The following is a 21,055-nucleotide window of genomic DNA, read 5'->3' on the forward strand; positions in this document are numbered from 1 at the left end:
GAAGGGCAGCGCTTGGGTTCCTCGGGGCAAGGAGCACAGAAACGGTGAGTCCAGAGAGGGAAAGCGAGGTCCTGGCGCGGCGCAGGAACCCTCCTGCAGCCCCATGGAGAGGCGCGGCCGCGGGCTCCCAGCCCCACGCAGGGGCTCACCAGCCCCAGGGCAGCCCAGGTGGGGGGCAGCCCCTCCACTCGTCCCTGCACACGCCGGCCTGCACTCTTCTGTCCCCTCATTTCCCTGAATTTAAACAAAAGACGCTTCCAACCCACCCAGGGAGGCCGCGGGGAGCAGAGCCGGGTACCGCGGAGAGAAGTGGCGCTGGCACCGGCTCGGGACCGAGCCCTCCGCGCACCGAGCCCCCACCTCCTCCGTGGCCCCCACACTGCACAGCCCCACCACTGCTCCCGCCCCTGGCCCCCCCAGGCCTGACCTATAGTCCCACTTGCATTTACAGCCCAAGCGTCTGCTGTGAAAAGTGACTTCATGCTGAATTTGGGCACTGCACGGCGTTACCAGCTCTCACGCTGCAAGCCCTGGCCCTCCTTTTCTTTCGCTCGCTTTCCCACACTTTCCCCCACTCATTGTGTGCCCGCTGCTTTTTTTCTTCGCCTATTCAGCCCAAATTAGTCACGAGCAACCCCCAGCTTGGAGAGGAAAAATAAATTAGGTGGTGTTTTAAACACAGTGTGATTGGAACGATTCTCCCCTGCACCCAGGAGGGGAAAGCCCAGCCTTTGAAAGATGCAGCGTCCTCCACCAACAGCCCCCGCGCACGGCCCTGGGAGCGGGCTGGGGACGTGGCCCCGCGCAGAGCTCACCGGGTTGCGGTGCCATGGCCAAAGGAGGCTCAGCCCTGGCCAGGGGAGGGGACGGGGAGAAGCTGGACCCAGCCCCATGTCACGGGGAAGGACTGCGTGGGACACGTGGCCAGGCACCAGGTCCCCGTCCCTGCTCCGGGAAGGGGACAGCACCGGCACCCCCGAGTTTGGTTCTCAGCTTGATGAGGTTGGAAGCCCGGAGAAGCTGCTGTGACAAAGCCTTGGATACCAGGAGAGCTCTGTCCGCCCCCCCTTGTCTCTCTGACCACCCATGGCTCCCGGCACCCACACCAGCAGCAAAGGGAAGCACTGGCCCTGTTGTCCTTACGCACCTCCGTGGCTCCAGCTCCGCTACCGCCGGGTGCCAGCCCCGAGTCCTGCCCCCGGCCGGAGCAGCAGGGTGGCTCCGGGGAGGCGAGAGGGGATGAGGAGCCGGGGCAGGCTGGGAGCAGCGGGCGGCAGCAGCTTTCCCCACGGCCGTGGTGCACCAACATCCATCCATCTGTCCGTCCGTCCGTCCGTCGCGGCTCCATCCCCGCAGCATGCTCCGGCCCCGAGCGCGGCCGCGCCACACGTCAAACCGACAGACACCAGAATTGCCTTGGAGAAGCAGTTTTATTATGAAACCAAGAACGAAATGCAGTGTTTGCCCTGGCACACTACAAAACATCTCAAGCAAATAACCAGCAGAAGGATCATGAGCCAAATAGAAAATACATCTTACAAAATCTGACATACAAAAAAAAAAAAAACAAACAACAGAATAAAGTTATTACATTAAATCGGGAAAGAGCAAGGGAGCTTCGATTCACTCAGCCATCGACAACCCAAGACACAACGAAACCCGGACCCTGTGGCTTTTAGCTGCCCTTTGGGAAAGTAAACAAATGTCCAAGGTATTGCTTAGAGTCACTGAGGGCGCACACATGCAGTCAGACTGCAGACATTAGTGGAACAGAAGCAGTTTGAAGACTTCTATGTTAAAAAAAATATATATATATTGCTTATTAAGAATCAGGTATAAGCCTCTGAAAAGCTCCCATTTGTACATACATCCGCTGTTCTCTGGCGTCTTAAGGAACCAAGCACGGACAACGCAAACACCTTTCCGATAAAAGGTTACAGTCAGAAATAAAAGTCCTACAACTTCAGTAAGTCTCCAGACAACAGAAGGATTTCAGCCAAAATGCCCACCCAAAAATCCAAGCGGAGGCCTGGACCTCTGCTTATACCTGGGGCCGAGGTATCCGTGCGAGGGAAAGCACTGCACAAGGTGTGGCAGGAACGAACGCTTGCAACTGGAGCTAATTCTCTACGTACAAAGAAGGAAGAAAGGGCACCAGGCGGCTGCTCTCGCTGCCATGGCGCTGCCAGTCCGACGGCCACTGGCCTCGGGCTCCTACACTTCGCTGCTGTGTGCCCACACAAGCCACCCCAAGGAATTGCTTGTTACAGCCCGCTAGGAACGAAGGTGCCCTCCAAAATGCCGCAGCAACAACGTGCGCTTAACAGGCTGCGGCAGCGCTGCCTTCCGTGGGACCCGGCCGAGGTTTTGCCCCGCAACTTGACCGCAACGGTCCCGGTTAATGCAGAAGGAACTGCCTTCGGCACGGCAACCGAGATCTTCTGCCCTGAACGCAGGTCCTAGGGCAACAGCGGTGCCCTCCTGCACCCTCCGGCAGCTCGGAGAAGAGCGAGGCTTCTTCAGCAAGTGTGCGAGTCAACCAGCTCGCCAGCTGCTCTGAAGCAAAGAGAGGAGAAAATGAAACCCAGCCTGAGAACACGCTTGGACAAAGGGATTCTGCCGTTGTGTTTAAGGAGAGAAATGTATCGCTGACCTTAGAGGGGCCTGGAAAACGTGTGTGAAACGCCAGGAGCCCCAGAGGGCTTAACAAGGCCGGATAAATGAAGCGGTCAGAACGGGCTCCGTTTGCAAGCACACTGCTACTTTTCCCTCCTCGTTTTAGGACACCAGTCTCGATCTAAGGTTAACCGGCAATTCCCGCTCTGACAATCCCTGTTAGCCTCACCCTGGGAAGGAAGGCAGCTGCGAAACTGCCCCGTGTGCTGGCTACCAAAGCGCCACTCCTCCGTTTCTGAAAACACGAGACCAAATCCTTCCCTGCCATGCAACCTGCCGGGGTGCAGAGCGGAGCCCGCATCCCACGTCGTGCTCTCCTGATGAAGTGTCCTTGTCCCAGCCGCCAGGAAGAGACCGCGACACAGCTGAGCCTTGGGGCCCGTTTTCACAAGGTAAAGGAGGAGAAGACCAAGAGATGGAGGCAGCATCGAGACAGCAAACATCAAACACTTCCAATGGTTCCTTGCTCCAGCAGCAAACGTGAATTTTTAACCTAGAGCCGTGCGTATGACAGCCGGGGAAGGACCAGGCTGCAGGACTTCGGGCTACCAAAGATGCAATAAGACCAGTTCCTTCTTTTTGCCCTACTTCTTTTTTTTTTAAAAAAAAACTTCGTAACTTGAAAGAGTAAGTAGCACAATCATACAACTATGGGGGGTTCCCTGTCTACTCATCACTAAAACCTAGAGGAACAGAGTGTGAGAGTGAGAGAAAGTGGGGGAAAGAGAAAGAGTATGCACGCACTCGAGGCACACTGCAAGTGGGGGGAAGCTAGGGAGGATCGGCATCAGACAATCCCAAAGCGCTCTGCTCTTTTCCTCTTCTTTGCCTGAAAAAAAAAAAAACAAATAGAAGGAAATTCAAGACCAAGACCAGCGAATGAGTTCTTCTAAAGCCTCGCCCAGCCTGGTGGAGGATTTCCTACCAGCCTGGCGTGGGTAACAACGCCCGTGCACGGCAGCTCCAGCCCCTTCCTGAGCGCGCCGACACAAAGCCCGTTGGAGGGGAGGTTTTGTACCGCGCTTGGCAGGGAGCTATGAAGGTTTTATTCTAACCCTGGGACAAAGAGAGCCTCCAAATCCAGTAGCAGAAATATACAGTGCCTGAGATACAGTGCTGCTGAAGTCACTTCATCTTGCTGGCAACGCGCTACAAAAGGGTTGAGCTGGGAACAATGCCTACTTTAGAGGCCTAGAAACCCTTCCAGGCAGTGGGGAGGTGGGAAATGTAAAAGGGCAAAGGGTTAACACTCGCCTATTCATGGAAAAGGTGAGAGGGACACACTAAAACGCATTAAATATACTATTGCGTCTCTCAGATATGCCTTTAAGCCGATACACGAGGGGCGTATAAATCTTAATTTTTAGCAGGATAAATAGCCTGGGGGCAACAGAAGCCCTAATCAAGAATCTCCAGGGGAAAGGTGCATTTGAGTGCACACAATACTAGTAAAAAGACCTTTTTGTTCCAGGCACAATCTCCAAGTGACCTAACGGAAAAGCATGGAATCCCTCAGCCCAGCCGCCCCCTCCGCACGGGCCACGGGGGCTCATTCTCCCATGCTCGGCGGCAGGCTGGGAACGCTGCTCCGTGCGGGGCGGCGCTTCTGCAGCGAGCTAAGAATGGAACAAAAAGGCCCCTGCGCCCCACCTGGACTGGCGAGATGGCTCTCGGGGAGCACACCGAACCCGCTTCTGGTGTGCCCAACCCTGGAGCCACCTGGTTAAGCAGCTCCCAAGCCCCAGCAGCTTGTCCTGCCGCAGCCGTTGCTCGTTTGTTAACGAGGAAGTCCCTGTCCATGGAGGAGCCCCCGTGTCCCCAGCAGCGAGGCGCTCCACGCCTGCGCTAGGGAAGGTGGCTGCGGCCCCCCAGCTGCACGTGGGGCTCCCCACAGCTCACCGGGAGCTCCCCGTGTCAGAGGAGGACAAGCTAGTGTGTACAGTGGCTGAGGACGATGTGAAGCAGAGGAAAGCTTAAAACAGCACAGAAGTGCCCTGAGGAGGTTACAAATTTAAAAGATGGGCCAAATACACAGAAGAGAGATACGCCGAGGGGCCGGTACAAAGCACGGAGGAGAAAAGCTGGAAACGGGGTCAGTATCTCAGTCCTCATTATGCTACGGAGTCTCTGGGGCTTTATTCTCAACGAGCAGAGGGCCCAGAAACATCCAGGCCACGGGGAGCTGCGGAGCACAAGGAAGGGGAGCAGCAAGATGCCTGCGGCAGCCGCTGCCCACCCTCTCGGGAGGGGGATTTTACCTCTGTGTCCTCTGTAGCTCCAGCCCCAGCTGAACTCGTCACGATGCCAAACCGCTCCTTCCTCTTCTTCAGCTTCTCATCTTCTTCACTCTGGCACAAAGAAGGATGGAAATTTATTTTGCTGGCAAGGCCCCGAGGTACCTGTATTTATGGCAAATCGCGTTCCTCCTCCCCCTGCTCCCAGAGCAGGACAGAAATGTCCAGGCTGAGCCAGCTTCTCGTCTGCCTCGGCAAAGGGCGCTTGCCGTGGGGGCTCTGCGCACCAGCACGATGCCCTGCGGCAGAGCAAACCCCAGGGGCTGGCCCCAGCTGATGGTTTTCGCAGGTGACCTCCCGCCCGCTGCACTCCGTGCCCCTTCTCTTGGAAACGTTTCCATTTGGAGATGGAAGCTCGGCACTCACCCCATCTTCCCAAGTCCCATTTAATTTATTTCCAGCCTGAACGAGCAAAATCCCCACTGACATTTCCCAGAGCCTTCAGATCCCTGTTTTCTCGAGGTTCTCCAAAAAGCCTGGAGGCTCTTTTTTTTTATCTCCGCTGCCATCACCCACGCTGATGTCCTCATCAGCGGTAATAGCCCAAGCCATCATCGCCCTAAAAGCCTCAACGCATCTACTTTCTGTAGATTTATCCCCTCGCTCTGGCCTCTTCTAGGTTTCTACAGCTAAGGCCGGCTGATTGCTTTGCTGCTGCTGCAGTTCCTCCTCCCTCCCCTGCCGTTAAGTGCATTTCACAGCCTCGCTCCCCAACCCGCCAGCCACATCTCGCCATCCCAGCGGGCGCACGGCCTCCCGTGGCCGTTTCACCTCCTCGCAAACCGAGGGCTGCCAACGTCATCGCCTGGGCCTCGAGAATTGCACAGAGTGGAATGAGGACCACGGGGGCATCGTTTTAGTAAGAATTTTTTAAAAGTGCCTCAAATCCCAGTGCTCCACCTGGATCAACTGCGATTACCCGCAGGGCAGGGGGACTGAACCGGACCCGGACCCGTTTACAGTCCAGGCTGTGAGCACAGCGAGCAGCGGGGTTTTGTCCCAGGTACAGCTTCGGTATGCGAAAGGCGTGTTAGATGTTACTGAAGGTAAATGTTATTTATCCCAAAGAAGGAATGGCAACAACCTGCCCACGTCAGCTCCTGCCACGAGGGTCACCAAGGAGCCCGGTGCCGCCATGGCAGCGGGGCTGACGCAGAGCTGGGCCGGGGCGCCCCAAGGCTCTCAAGAGCCTCAGCTCTGCAGGAGGCCACCAGTGGCCGTGGCCGGAGCAGCACACTCCTTTCCTCCCGCACACACCCTTCCTCCCGCACACTCCTTTAATAATTAAGTCGTTGCCAAACAGCGCGGCCAACGCCGCAGGTCCCGCTGAACCAGTGGTGTCCTCGGCTCACCTGCCCTCCTGCTGCCCCACAGGGTGGCTCCGAAGGCAGCTCCGGCTCTAACCCCACCTGCATCCCCCCGCCGGGGTCCTCGGCACCCGAGCACCAAGGGCCGTGCTCGGTGCCTTGGCCGGCCCCAGGGCTGCAGGCGAATGCCCATCCCCTGCTCCCAGGGGCGCCCGACCCAGCACCCTGCCCTCCTTCGGACAGCGGCAGCATCCCCGAAAGCAGCGAGGCTCGGGGCTTGCGAACAAAGGGCGCGGGGAGGGATTACCACCACGGGAGAAAGTTGCTCTCGGGAGCAGCGCAGCACCCGCCACGGCCACACAAAGAAAACTTGAGCCATGCCCTCAGTGACGGTGAAAGGGGCCCCGAAAAATCGCCGCCAGTGCCCGCGCCGTGCAAATCCTGCTCGGCAGAGGCAGGCCCCGAAGCCGCTTCGGCAAAGGCGAGCGCTGTGTCTTTAAAGGAGGCTCCCAGGGACCGCACCGAGCTGTAGGGTTTTATTTATTTTTTCAGTAAGCCACCCCCGCCCCTCCGCCCCCGCCAGTGCCCTGCAGGGAAAGCACACAACGTCGCCCTAAATCAACACCGTTCTAATGATCTCGCTCACTTGACCCCCTAGCACGACAGTGTCAGATGCAAACACGCGTACAATAAACTTCACTCCATCTTTAGCTTCTCGCTGACAGGTTTTGATTCATGGGGTGCTGAAACCCATCTGAGGAAAATTACCTCTATCAAAACGCTGCTATCTCCGCATCTATCAACCCCTGGCAGTGCCCCGGGGCCGTGCTCCGGCGCGCAAATGGGCGCACCAGCATCTGCGGGGAAAGCTGACCTCTCTGGCAGGATGTCAGATTTATTTTCTAACCTTGCTATTTCTAGGCTTGTTCTCTCTGCACTCACGCCACGATCGTTATTTTGTAGTTTGTCTAACGAAGGGGGGTGGGGGAAGGAGAGGAAGAAAGATTGTACGGAGGGACTCCAAGGCCCGAAGCTAAAACCTCTCCCGAGGTCTGGGAGCAAGGGAGCGCTCCCGTGAGCATCGCGAGCTGCTGGCACGGCGCTGCCTGCAGCCCCAAGGCTTTTGTTCAGGGTCCTGGGCTCCATCTGTGGGAGCGCCTCAAAGCAAGCAGGGCCACGAGGCGAGGAAGCGGGGCCGCGAGGCGAGGAAGCGGGGCTCGGCGCTGCTCCGAGGACCTTGGGCTTGCAGCAGCTGTTTGGTGAAGCGACGCGAGCTGAGAAGCCCCCGGTGAGCCCATGAAAAGACCCAGGGGGCAGCCCGGGCTGCACAGCTCCAGCCAGCAGCGATCGCACCCAGCTGTAGGTGCTCATATCACTTGTTCCCAAAAGCTGGAAGGATCCATTTAAACACTGGACCGTTCCCTCTCTCCTGGGAGAAGGCAGAAGTGCCGTGGCTGGTGGTGGAAGAGTTAATGCCAAAAGGCATTAATTCATGGTTTCCATGGTGCGCGGAACAGCTCTGGCACTCACCGCTGCCCTGCGAGCGGAACAGATCCGCGCTCGGGGCAGGGAGAGCACAGCTGGTTACCTTTTCAAACCACACAAGCTCCCCGCGAGGCCGAGCGCTCACATCTCCTCTGACAGCGAGCCTCCCGGCCTCCCCTGCCTCCTGGGCTCAGCACGCCGCCAGCAACGCCCCGTGCGGAGGTGGCGCGGCAGCGGCGCTCTGCTGGGACGTTCTGCACGACTCACCTCCAGGACCCAAACTCTTCCCGAGGGGAAAGCCCCACCGCCCGCCTCGATCTTAGCAGGCAGGCCAAGGTTGATCCCAGATCACTTAAAAGCTTCTCGCTGCCTTTCGTGTTCAGAGCAAAGAACGGGAGCGCTGCCCTCGGCCCCCAGCACCTGTTTGCACATTCGGGCTGCTAATAAATGATTCACCGGGAGCACCTCTGGTCTCCGCGCCACGTGAGCTGCTGCAGGGGATGAGGCCAGCGAGGCCGCTCCGTCTCTTAGCACGTCCACCTCTGCGCTCGCAGCATCCAGGCTCAAGCACGCAGATTACACAGCAGCTGCTCCATGCGTGCGCTGTGAAACGAGGCTTCGGGAGTAGCGCCAGGCTCATCGCAAGCACCTAGGCAGGGGAAAAATGAAGAAGCAGCCTGGCTCTTCGGGAGGCTCTGCACAGATTCACAACAGGCAGGAACCAACGGGAAGGGGAACGACGCACCGGAGATGCTCCACGTGTCCAAGTACAGCCACCCCGCGGCGTGACCATGGCTCGCTGCCACGGTTTGGTACCAGCCACATACCAGGTAAGGCGACCACCTCCTTCAAGGGGGCACGGGGTGACTTCTTTGGTGCACCAGCACCACGTCGGAACAGCCAGGCTGCTGCAAAATCTGCCCCCAGGCCAAGCTTCACGCTGCGCGGTCAGAGCGCTTCTCTCTCTGCAGATTAGAGCAGCCCCAGGAGAAAACTGTTCTGAATTTGCAGATGAACCCTGGAGTGTCCTCATCACAAATGCGGAGAGAGAGAGAGACACGAGCCTCCTCCGTAATCACGTCCTCGGTGTTTTCATCCTCAGAGAAAGGAAGGGTGTGTGCCCGCATGTGTGTAAGCCGGGCCCTTCTGGTCACTCTCCTGTATCTCACTGCAGCATGACGGATGGCAGGATGAAAAGCAGAGCCCCAAGGCTTTCAGGCGATGGTAGATTAATGATGACATGGCCTTGACCTCCAAAAGGTAAAGGTTATGAAATACTCAAGGGTAACTGGGCTTCCAATTTCATACCCAGAGGGTGAATGACAGCAACTGATGGTTTTATTCTCAGAAACACTCCAATCCTAGGACGCACAGCTGTCACCCACCACCTTTTTGAAATTCATCTCAACGTATTTATTCCTCCTGTTTCTTCCTCCGTGAAGGCTCTACCTGAGCGCTCCCAAGTCCTTCTGGAGTCCATCACCCAGAGGCAAAAGGCAATGGGGAAGCCAGAGCCCATACAGAAGTACTCCATGCGCAGCCGGCGGCCCTTCCCACCTGGACCTGCAAAACTGCCTTTCATGGGGCCTAGGGCTTGGAGCTCGCCACAGTGGGACACGCATTGAGACCAGCACAGACACTTGCAGCCCCTCTCCAAGATAACGCCAGCACAAGGACCCCACACAGCTCGAATATCCGATACAAGCTCCTATCCAAGTCCTTACACAAACAGCGCGTTAGAGAGACCCTCAATGCCGCCAGCACGAAGGGATGATTTCTAAAAATTGCAGCTTGTTCAAAATTACGCCACTTATGCAGATCCAAGGGCCTCAATGCATGCCAGAAACATTAAGCGTGGCTTTATCTGCAAGGAAAACAGATACAAACCCCCAGTGCCAGAAGCACAACTCAGAAGCATCCCATTGACTGCCTCGCAGCAAGCAGAGGGCGACTGCAAGTTCCTCCTCCGAGCACAGGAGCGTCCAGTGTAGCTGCTTCCCAGTGGCCTCGGAGGATTTGCACATTTGCTGCTGCCTTTTCTGGAACTAGATTACAGAATTAGCCCACCAGGCCACCTCACGTTAAAGTAAAGCTTGATCTTCTGGCTGACTTCACCTGTAAAAAGCTTTCTGTATCTGCGTGGGACAGATGTAGCGCAAGAACGAGCTGAAATCTAAGATCTTTATTAACAGAAGGAGATGGAAAAATTGAAGGGCATCAGTTGTTTGAAATGCTGTGCCCAGCTCTGGCTGTACACCGGAGAGGTCCCCATTTACTCATTCAGACTAACGAAACTCGAGCAACACGGGATCGTTGGTGGGCTTCCTTATGGCACGACCTCAATTCTCAGCAGCTTTTTCAGCTTTACCCATGCTGAGGGCACCAAGCGGCTGCAGAGCTTGCTCCTGGCCCCTTCTTCCACCACCCAGCTCAGACAACAGGTTGGGAAGGCAGAAAATGAAGTGGTTTTCCGTACCTCGTGTTGAACAGCCGGCAGTTCTGAGGTTTTCCTGTGTCAAGACACTGCAGCTTTCACAGTTAGAAGTTTATGCTCACCCCAAACGGGATCAGCGGGGGAGGAAGACAAAAAGTCACAGACAAGTGCTAAGAGTACACCTGCAACTCTCCCAGCGCTTCAGTGCCGGAGTTGAAAAGCATTCTTCGACTTAGACGTCAGAGATGAAACAAACATGTCAGGAATGCCACATGGCAAAGTGAAGGAGACACACTTCAGGTGTACCGCAAGGCAAAAGGCCTCGGAAAGGGCTTTTCATCTCTTTGCACCCGCTGAACAGCATCTTAAATATCATACGGCATTTACAGAGGCTCTTCCGTCCTGAAGTTCACTCACCCCAGCGTGGGAAGGCTTTTGCACAGCCCCAGGTTTAGCAGCCTTACACCTGGCTCTGACAGCAGAGGCTGGACAGGGTAAAAGCTGCTTGGCACCCCAGAAGAGTTTCCCCCCCCGAAGAGTCCAGCTGTTATTAAAAAGGAGCAATCGGGCGATGACTGAACACGATTTGAATTGCACATTAGCCCCAGATTTAAAAAAAAAAAAATCCATTCTATTCAAACCCAACGAGCGCAAAAACGGCAACACCCCACGGCAGCGTTAACCCTTCCCCTGCAAGCAGGGGCTCGAGCCCACGCGCCCCGGCGGGGCCACACTGAGCACGCCACGACCTACCAGCGGGCCAAGAAGCGTCCGGTCATGGCTAGGTGCTCACCACGGTCAGCTTTACAAGGCAGACGAAGGAGGGGAAATTCCAGAGAGGTCGTGGAAGCAGCGCACGCTCGGTGCACGTGTGCCCGCCGCGGCTGCTGGCACAGTCCGAGGGCTGGCGGCAGGCAGCACCGGAGTTGCGCACGCTCCTGCTCCTGGGGCTCCCGCTGAACGCTGCCTGGTTTTGAGTCGAAGGCGATTTTATCTCCAGGCTTTGCACACACACTCCAGGGGCTGGGAAGCCAGGTGAGCGCTCGCCGCTCCTCGCCCCGAGGGTAGAAGATTTCTTCGGTAATAAGCGAGATCCAGGTTTGGAGAGAGACCAAAGAGCTTCCTCCTGCTACCCGGAGGCTCCCAACACACCTACGGTGACTTCGCGTCCCGCAGGCGCGCCGAGGTGCTGCGGGAGGGCGGTCAGGATGTGCGCGGGGCATCCTCATGGCAGGTGGCCGAGGCAGGGACTAGGAGCACGGCCCTGCCTTCCCTGGACCATGGGTGAGGCAAGGAGAAAACACTTCGGAGGCATGCAACATCGCTAGGTGAGATTTTTGGCCAGCGAGATCCCTACAGAAAGATCCAAGAGCAGCCAAAGCCCCAAACGGGGCCACCTCCCCCAGGCAGCCAAGTTCCATGGCAAAGAAACAGATCTTTGGGGAAAACTAAGAAAAGGAAGCGCGCAGGCTGCCAGCCTCCATCCAGCATGATCCAGCACTTCCTAGAGCCACTCTGCGAGGATGCCCGTCACTTCCCTGCGCTACATCTTCAGGCTTCTTGCAGCCAGAGATAAAAGGCGGTGGCTAAAGGCACTCGGAAAGTACCTTACGTTTGATCTTTTATGGTCACTTAATTTGGTTTCTCCATTACTGCCGAAAGCTTGAGGTTCTAGCAGAGCTCGAAGGGCAATCTGGTGAAAGCGCTGCCGCCCTGCAAATATTTGACTCCAGCCGATTCCCTAAGAGTTGTTAAATCTGCCCAGTTATTCCCCCAGAACTCCAACCCGCAGCCAGCTGCGCTCCAAAAAGCGGAAAGAGCCCAGCCCAGCGAGGCTCCTGCTCTCAGCCCTCCGCCGGACCTCCCGTGCCAATGCTCCCGTTTGCTTCTGTGCCTTTTAAACAAGAATGGCCCGAACAGGGGAAGAGGTGTATCAGCCCCTAAACCACCTGCGGAATTGAAGCGTTCAACCCCAAGCATTATCACAGATCTGCTTTTTTAAAGAAGCTTCTTTTGGCCCCACGGGATGAGCTGGGCTGCTGGAGGGCCTAAGACCGTGGACCACTGGTGCTGAGCAGGATTTCTCTGCTGCTGCTACAAGAGGAAGCTCTGCGCCCCCACCAAAAGCCACAGCCGCTGCCGAAGGCTCAGTGCCGCATCACCGCAAGGCCCAGCGCTGCTGCGGTGGTGAAAGAGCTTAGTTAATCTTCCGAGAGCAGAAGGAGCTGCTTAAGTTATCTTAATTAAATGGATCAGATGGAGAAGAGGGGATCCTCAGCAGAACTTCCCGAAGTTTAATTCAGTGGGAGACATTCCTCACGATCCCCCTTCGCACCCTCCACACGCACACAGCGCACACGCACTCCCCCGTGCATTTCACAGGGCTTTTTTTTTTTTTTTTTAGGCTGTTTTTACTTTTGTCCTCGGCCGTGAAGAGGGGTTAAGGGGAAACCTGACTTTGTTTCTCTAGCTGCGATTCGAATAGGTTGTGGAGGGCCGGAGCGGGAGCCGGCTCTGCCATTCTTCCCTGGCTGCTCCTCCAAATTCCTGCAGCCAAATGGTTCAAGAGCTGCTGAATGGCACACATAATGACATCATTGATTGAACCATAATAGAAGGGAAAAGGGGGGGTGGGGAAAAGATGTATTTGTGTTACAGACAAAAGCTAAGTTCTGTTTCACAGCAGGGACCAATGAAGAACCAGATGACTGGACAGAGTGAGGTCAGAGAGTCCCCCCTAGCATTGTCTTCCCTTTGAGCGAGCCCTTCGCCACTCCCTAAAGGTTTGTTAGGGACGCAAATCCTTTTCAAACGGCACCAGGGATAAATACCAGATCAGGAGTCCTGCTGACCTCGCGCAGCTCTCTCGTCATTTATTTTTAAAATGACATCGTGTGTGTGTGTAAGTGTGCGTAAAGGGCCAGGGTGGGGGGAGCGCTTCGAAAGGGGCGATTGTAAACACTAAATTACTGCAAAGTTGGAGCCTGGCAGAAGGCAGAGGCGGCAGAAGGCGCGCTGGGGGCTCTCCGCGTGCTGCAGGCGCTGGGTTCGGCGTTTCACAACGGCCTTCCCTCCGGTGGGACCGGGCTGGCTGAGCAACGCTCGCGCTGCTGCACCCGCAGCCGTCCCCGCAGCACGGCAGGGAGCACGGAGGGCGGCCAGCTGCCGAGGTTGTGCTGGAAGCAGCGTTCGGGGCTGCTTCGGGTGCTGGTTTCTAGCCCTGCCTAGGCTCAGGCTAAAAATACCCCAGGGTCTCTAGCAAGCAGCAGGAAGATAACGAAAGCCGCAGAGCTATCAGCTGTAGAAGGGCGCCCGATGCTCTCACAGGCCCAGCCACAAAAGTTTCCAGCACAAAGAGGAAAGAACAAAAGCGTGCACAGACCCTGCACCAAATCGGAGAGCGCTGCACATGTAGGAGCTGAGGAAAGGCCCCGGGGTGGTTCTGCACAGCACCTTCCGCTGCTGCCTCCTGCAGCACGAAGCCTTCGAGCCCCCTCGCACGTGCCCTGCGCTCCCACAGTGCCAAGAGCAGTCCCTGGGGCACTGCCCACACTGCAGGGCCGCGCCACCTCTGCCTGCTGTAGTTTATCCGTGGGGAAAGCAAGAGCGGACGTGCCAGCAGAGCGAAGGTCAGCCGTCCACGCAGCGCTGCCCTCGCCTTGCAAAGCCTCCGCTGAACAAAGCTGGGAGGTCGAGAATTAAAGTTCCTGGCAGGGAAGGAACAGAACCCAGAGCAGAGCGAGGACGGAGAAGGGGAAGAACCCGACGTGCACGAGACCCGTGCCGCTGCCCAGGCAGGCGAGGAAGCTGGAGGCAAGACCTGCAAGACAAGGTGGACTCTCGGCCCCTCGGACTGCCAGGCTGAATGCGAAGCCTCCCTGCAGGCTTCCAGGGATGTGGCCAGAAGGCAGCAGCGTCTCTGCTGGAGCTGCCCGGGGCATCAGAGCTTTGCATTCCTGCACCGCTCTGTGCCTGCAGGCACACGGCCAACCTGCCACGGTAAAGCTCGGCTTCCACCTGGGAAGCGTGGCTGCTCATTTGCTGCAACGCTCCTGAGGCCCCTCATACTTTGTGTGGCACGACCAAGCTTTGCACCTCACGAGCCCCACTGCTTCCTGTTAGCTTGACTCAGTCACAACCATGGGAACAGAGTAAAACCTTCACAAGACCGATGAGTACTACGCCACCAAAATAGCAAACGACTGTGGAGGCAGGAGACCTGGGTTTATCTCAGGCTTTTAAGATTTGCCTTGTTCAGAAGGGATGACAACCCCTTAGAAGGCGCCCCAATCCAACAATTGTGTTCCAAATTCACCTTTATTCTCCTGCATGGGAATCAAGCCACACACAAACCGGCTTGCAGCAGCCAGCCAGCGGCTGCGAGCCTCAGCACCTGCATCTGCCAGCTCCAAAGCCCTCCAGGACGTTTCTACAAGCTGGCAAGAGGAAAGAAAAGCAGAGCCCAAGGCAAGGAGGCCACCCTGAGAACAACCAGGGTGAGAGACAGCTGGCGTGGTGGGTGGCCACGCTTGTTCTCAGCGATGAAGGCAAAGAGCAGCAGGACAGCAGAGCCTTTGAAGGCACCGGGCATCTTCCAACACGGACCACGTGCGGACACTGACGACCAACAGCCTGCCAAATGTTCAGTGAAAGCAGCTGACACACAAACACCATTTCTCCAGAAAACACCTCTGAATATCTTCTCTGCTTGGCTGAGTTGTTAAGCACTTATTCTCCCTACTACATGCACGATGAAGTGGCTGTTTCTCCATGCGCAGCGACAGGAGCTGTTCGGGTCCATGGCATGTACCGCTAGATGATCTTTAAGGTCCCTTCCAACCCAAATCGTCCTCTGATTCCATGACCTCTAGCTTGTTAGGATTGCAGTGAGATTCTTCCTGCCAGTAGCAAACCCAGACGGTTTTTCTCCCCTGCGTACAGTCTAGAGTTACTGGAGGTCTGCAAGGGAAAAGGCTGGTTGGAGAAAAGTCCCCATTTGCCTTCTAGGAAAGCTGATACCTTCACTTCCTTGCACAATCCCATCCCACGCCAGCAGGACCACCAGGGATCAGGACTGGAAGCCACAGCCCCGTTCCTCATCCCAGAGGGGACTATTGCACTGCCCTTGGCCACGGCACGTCGGGCCAGCGAGGACCACCGCCAAGCCCCTCCTGGGGAAACGGTTGCTTTGTCTTGAATGAAAAAACACAAAAGCAACAAAATATAGGCCTGCTAAAACTTTACATTCGCCCTGTAACCTCACATGTTGTTTTCCACGGGGTTACAGCCCTGTGAAGGTTCGGGCTCGTTTTGAAGCGCACCAGCAAGTCACGGGCTCACACTGGCCCTGCCGAGCCTTCCCTCCCCATGTCCGGGGGGGGCTCCAGAGCTGAGCCCGGCGGTGGGCACGCTCCTGGCAGCCAGCCCGCCCAGCACAGCCCACCGCCCCCCCGCTGCTTCTTCCCCAGCCGGCTTCCCGCCTGCGCCTTCGCCCCGAAAAGGTGATAGCCACGCGGATGAGGGCTGGGATTAGGAAAACAACATCGCTGAGCCCAGCGTGCTGCCCGGGAGGGCTGCCTGGGTGCAGAACTGTTAAAAACCACGCAAAGCCCACCCGTGACGCAAGGAGAGCGTAACCCCCCCCCCCCCTCAGTGGGCAGCAGCGGTGAAGCTCCCTCCTGGGCAACCCCAGAGGGGGCAGGGGCGGCAGTGGCCGGGCTCGCAGCACCCTTGTGCTAAAACGCCCGTGCCTGCCAGCACTATTCTTCACCTTGTCACTTCCCATTATCTTAAACCAACAGGGCTGCATTCAGCTGCTCGCCTTGGAAAACAGCAACGGCGCTTTGCAGGGGCCGGGGGAAGGAGCGGCGCGCAGAGCGGGCGGTGGGGACGGCTGCACGCGGTGGGGACGCGTGCGCAGAGTGGGCAGGGGTCCTGCCCCAGCCCTCCGGAGGCTGCAGAGAAACACGGGCTCTTCGAGGATTTCCATAAATCCTTCCAGGGAGCAGCTGGAAGCTCTCCAGCAGTTACCCGCGAGAGCATTACGGCTGGGGTGCCCCTAAACTGCTCTCTCCCTCCTCGAGCCCGAGGCTTACCTTCCAACATACACAGTTACCTATCTGCAGTCACCTTTGTTTGGCAAAAGCTAACGCAAAGAGAGGCACCAAACACCTCAGCCTTCTTCGGGCCGCCTCCTGATAAGCCCACCGTAAGCATTCCTGCAATTAGCACGGGCTAACAGTTTTCTGGATAGTCTCCCTACGGAATGCCATCCCGTCAGCTTCGACACCGCTTGCTAGCACACGACTTTGCACCAGGACCTTTCTGACTTTGCTTCTACGCATTCGCGCAACTCTGGCTGCATTCTTTTATTCTGACCTACTTTCTACTTCCTGCAGGACTGCTGAAAAGTTTGTGACATGCAAAAAACCCACACGTGAGGTGTTTCAGAGGGCCTTGCTTTCAGTTCACTTTTTAAACCAGGACTATTTTTAATCTTCCCCCTCTGTAAATCCAGCTGCCTTAGTTACCACTAGTCCGACTCAGAGGGAGATTGAAAATCCTTTAAGAATTACCTAAAGCAGCTTTTTTAAATACCTAAAAATATTAAGGTTTAAAAAACTTAACGTCATGGGAATTTCAGGGCATGTAAAAGTGTCCCGAACATGGCACTGGGATTGCGCCCGGAGCACTCCCAGTCACAGTGCGGTCACGGCACACCAGCTCCTCCGTACCTGGCAGGCTGTGCTGCCCGTTCCACGGGCAGAGAAAAACTTCTTGAAATTGCACGTATAAAGAAGTGCCAAATGTTACACAAACCCATCCCAACAGCAGGACTTGTACCGTGGTCCTGAGGGGGAAGGATGTGGGGGCAACATCCAGACGAAGCGATCGACATCTCAGGACAAGTCCTCCTCAGCCACCGAGGGGTCGCAGCACGCTGGAGATGCTTTTCTGGGCCATCTTTTATACGTACTCTAATCACAGTGTGCTACTGAAGGTAAGAGGGGAAGAGGAATTAAAACGAGGACCACAAAGAGAAGGGCCTGGGTTACAACCCAGGGGAGATGGCGCTCCTCCACTCCGTGCCCCAGCAGAGACTGCGTGGAAAGCAGAGAGGAGAGCACCAGAGACACAGAGGTGACGACAGGCAGAGGTAGGGAGCTTGAGGCAAAAAAATATGCAGGGGCACGTGCCCTTGCAGGCAGAGCGGGAGCTCTCTCTTCAGAGTGACAGCAAGACTCATTCCTCAAGCACAAACCGGCCACGTAAGCCAGTTGTGCTTCTCAGAAACGCAGGCACGCGCCACCACGTACAACACATCTGTCCCTGGTGTTAGCTAGGAACAATCCCCTTCCACCAGTCCTTTTCCCTTCCTCCTTGCCAACATCAGCACTTCTCCCCACCACCACTCTTTGCTTCCTTGGTGGTTAATAGCTTCTCATCCGGGGTTGGCAGGGGGTGCTTGGAAAGATTGCAGGCAGAAAAATTATCCAGGAAAAGGATTCCTCCTCAGCACGTTATTATAAGCTTGCTGGAAGCCAAACAATTAAGGCAATTGTTTTCTCTCTCTCATTTAGATATTTCATACACACACAAATTTTCTGCTGGTCGACTGACCCCTGCTCTGCTCCAACACCACACCAACGTCACGCAGTCAGCCTGCCAGCTCTCTCCAGCTAATCTCAGGCAGCGAGCACAGCAGTTCTCATCTGCCACATGTAAAACAAGCTCTCATTAACGAGAATTAAGCCAGCATTAATCCACAACCCTGACCGACAGACGTATTTAAACATTAACTCCTCCAAGCCCCGGGTCAGCACCTTTAGATCGGGGGATACTCCAGCACAGGGTGCTGCTGCTGCTGCTGCTCAGGACCCCAACCGTCCCTGCTGCTCTCGCGACACGTCCCGAGGCTCGGTGCCCCAGCCGTAAAATGGAAGACTTGCAGCTGGGCGCAGAGAAGTTATTCGAGGCGACACGCGGCTCAGGAGGCACGCTCCAGACAGAGAAACTCTCCCCATGGCCGCCCGAAAAGTCACCAAGGCGATGATGGGAAAATGGGGCAATTCCCCCAGCACGTTGGGAGAATGGGGCAATTCCCCTGAGAAGATGGGAAAATCAGGCAAATCCCCCGCGATGACGGGAACACCGTGAGGGGCAGGAGATCTGCAGGCAAGGAGCCTTTGTCTCCCCGCAGTTGAGGACAGGCATCGGGACTCCTGACAGGAGTGACCTTGGCGCAGCCGCTTCACCTCTCTGCTCGCAGCCTCTACCGGAGGAGGGTTAATCAGCTAATTGTTTGCGAGGCACTTGGAGACCTCCGCGTTAAAGGGGAGATATAAAAGCCAATTATTTTGGTCATCTGCTCAGATTGGGAAAGGTATTTGATAACGTAATACAAAGGTGGCAAACAGAGCTTTTATGTTATCCCAAGGGCTCTCGCTGTCCATTTGGTGCCAACACTTCCCCAGCGGGAGACTTACGAGGCTCTTTTATACATAAAGAGCGAGCCTTCCCCTCGGAGAAACGTTTCTGAACCACAACCACGATGCAGGCAGCTCCCTCTGCAGCATCAAACCCTGCATATAAAACATGCAGCTAAACACCCTCCCCTGGGGAGCGGCGACTTGGAGTGTTACAGGGAGCAGCTGCTATAGAGAGGGAACATTTACAAGTGTGGGGGGTTAAGTACAACTAACAGGAGTCAAGGGATGGGAGCTTTAGGTCAGAGCGTGCGCTTTAACAGGAGGCCTCGGAGGGGAGCGTTAGTGCTACGGGGAGATAAACGCTTGCTTGATTTATTTTAAAAATTAATTTGATGGCCTCGTGCTGCCTTGAGACAAATGAGCACCTGCCTCTGCAGCTCGAGCAGAGCCAACCTTTCTGTTCTGCTTGCTCTCCCCTCAGCAGCCGGCGTCTTGCTTTCCCTTCAGGCAGGGAGGAAGAGGATTTTAAACTTGAAAGATTTCTACGCTAGAGGGCTAACGGAGGGGGAAGGGGGGTTCAAAGCTACAGATGAGTTCACAGCCACTAACACAGCTCTGTATTTGCTCCCTGCCCACAGCAGGTCTGAAATCCCCCTTAGCTACGATTCTCCCCCCCACATCCCTACCCCTCCCCAAACCAATTTGAATAGGAAATGAAGTGTGGCTCCGTGGAGACAATGGTTTATTGTAAAGTTTTTGCTGCGACACACAGTATAAAAACCTGCCAAGACACATGTAAACATTTGCAACTGCCAGGCTCCTCCGTAATGAAAAGCTATAAAGAACACCCAGGTGGGAAGCACAATACTACCAGCTAATTAAAGTAACCAATAATATTCCTCCCAGGAATGCAGGAGTGTGTTCCGCTCAGTGGGAGAAGCCACTTCTAAGCCCATGAACTCGGCTTCCTGGTGGAGCAAACAAAAAAAAAAAAAGACACGGCGCGGCGAGGCGGGCGCTGCTCCGTGGAGCACGGGGCACACAAAAAGCCGAGCGTGGGGCAGCCCGGGGGCTGGAGCTGAGCTGCCGCGGGCTCAGGACCCCAGGCAAGGCATTCTGCCCGCTGGGGCAGGTCTCCATCCGCCCAACGAGGAGCGGTTCGTTAGCGCACACAACTGCTTGGGGAGCTCAGACCTCGCGCTTTGCGGTTTTGGGTTTTCGGCATGTGCAAGGGCCACGGGGCAGCTCCGGGACCCGGCTCCTTCCCCAAGCCCCAGCACCACGAAGCTGCAGCCGCACAACCCTGCTGCGGGAAGGCCACAGCCATAAACATCGACAAGGCATATATCCCTCCTGAAAAATGGGAGCTCCTAGTGACAGGGTTAATGATGTTTGAGCAGCCTCTCACCCTGAGCTCCACATATCCCAGCTTTAATGCACTGGCCTCCTTCCCCCACCCCCAAAGGGACAGGAGAGGGAAGGGGGGGCGGGAAACAGCGACCTCCAATGCCAGATATTTTCTACATCAGTGAATTCCCGGGGCCGGTAGCATAAAGCAGAACGCTCATACATGGAGAAACAGGCAGCAAAAAAGGTCAAATCCGTCCCCCCGAGGAGGAGAGGGGCTTATTTCGCAGGGCTGGAGGGAAGATAAACCTCCCCTCGCTCTTACCCTTTCCAGCTGGAGAGGGGAGGTCTCCATGCCAACATCAGCCAGCTGTTATAACCGGACAACCCTTTCTCACTCCCCACTATTTCTGAGCACTGCTGCAGCACGAGGTTCATTAAAGCCCAGAAGAGGAGAAGGCCATTTGTGACTGGGAAGCGCGCGGGGTGCTGCACTGATTTCAGAGCATGCATTTAGCCTTCCCTGTCTCACCCAAACACACCACCCTCGGCTTCCCCCCACCCTGCCACAGAACCCGTGCAGGCAGGGGGTTACCAGGCCCCCAGGCACGCCGTTCCCCGCACACGTCCATCCCACAGCCACCCTTCAGGCTGGAGGCCAAGCGCAGCTCCATCTCCTGCCCTGCTGCCAGCTCAGACACGCCGAGGTGTGAGCTGACCCAGGTGCTACGCACGAGGACTGGAGAGGAGCTACGCTCGGAAGCCCACGGGTATTTCTCCCTGGCAAAATAAATAGCTTGAAGACCAAACTCACCCCCCTACAAAGCTCATCTCATTTGTACTTCAAACAGTCATTTCCTACCGGGGAGCTCCGGACTCCTTCTCTTCATGGAGCTCGTTACCTCGGTCTTTACAGACTTGGCTTCTACCCCAACCAGAAACGGGCGCTTACGCAGCGCGAGTCAAATGCCCAAAAACAAACCAATTACACAGCCTGCCCACCAGCGCCGCTTCCCATGCTTTAAGATGAACAACCTTAAAATTCAACACCTCTATTCACCCGTCGTAACTTCCTCCAAACCA

General features: G+C 56.2%; 1 protein-coding gene across 3 annotated transcripts in view; it reads right to left on the bottom strand.

The window, feature by feature from the left end:
- Positions 1-1,411: 1,411 nt before the first annotated feature.
- SARNP (SAP domain containing ribonucleoprotein) overlaps positions 1,412-21,055 on the bottom strand; it is a 29,223-nt gene continuing 9,579 nt past the window's right edge. For 2 of the 3 annotated variants that reach the window (XM_035571654.2, XM_035571650.2), the window contains 2 exons: positions 4,935-5,024; positions 1,412-3,505 (listed from right to left, as the gene is read on the bottom strand). In XM_035571654.2, the coding sequence (XP_035427547.1) occupies positions 3,464-3,505; positions 4,935-5,024 (132 nt within the window). In that variant the 3' untranslated portion in view covers positions 1,412-3,463. Of the gene's footprint in view, positions 3,506-4,934; positions 5,025-19,400; positions 19,594-21,055 lie in introns of those variants that run through there. The other variant, XM_035571653.2, reaches the window with a different exon arrangement.

Source organism: Cygnus atratus, chromosome 29, assembly GCF_013377495.2.
Source record: "Cygnus atratus isolate AKBS03 ecotype Queensland, Australia chromosome 29, CAtr_DNAZoo_HiC_assembly, whole genome shotgun sequence".
NCBI lineage: Eukaryota > Metazoa > Chordata > Aves > Anseriformes > Anatidae > Cygnus > Cygnus atratus.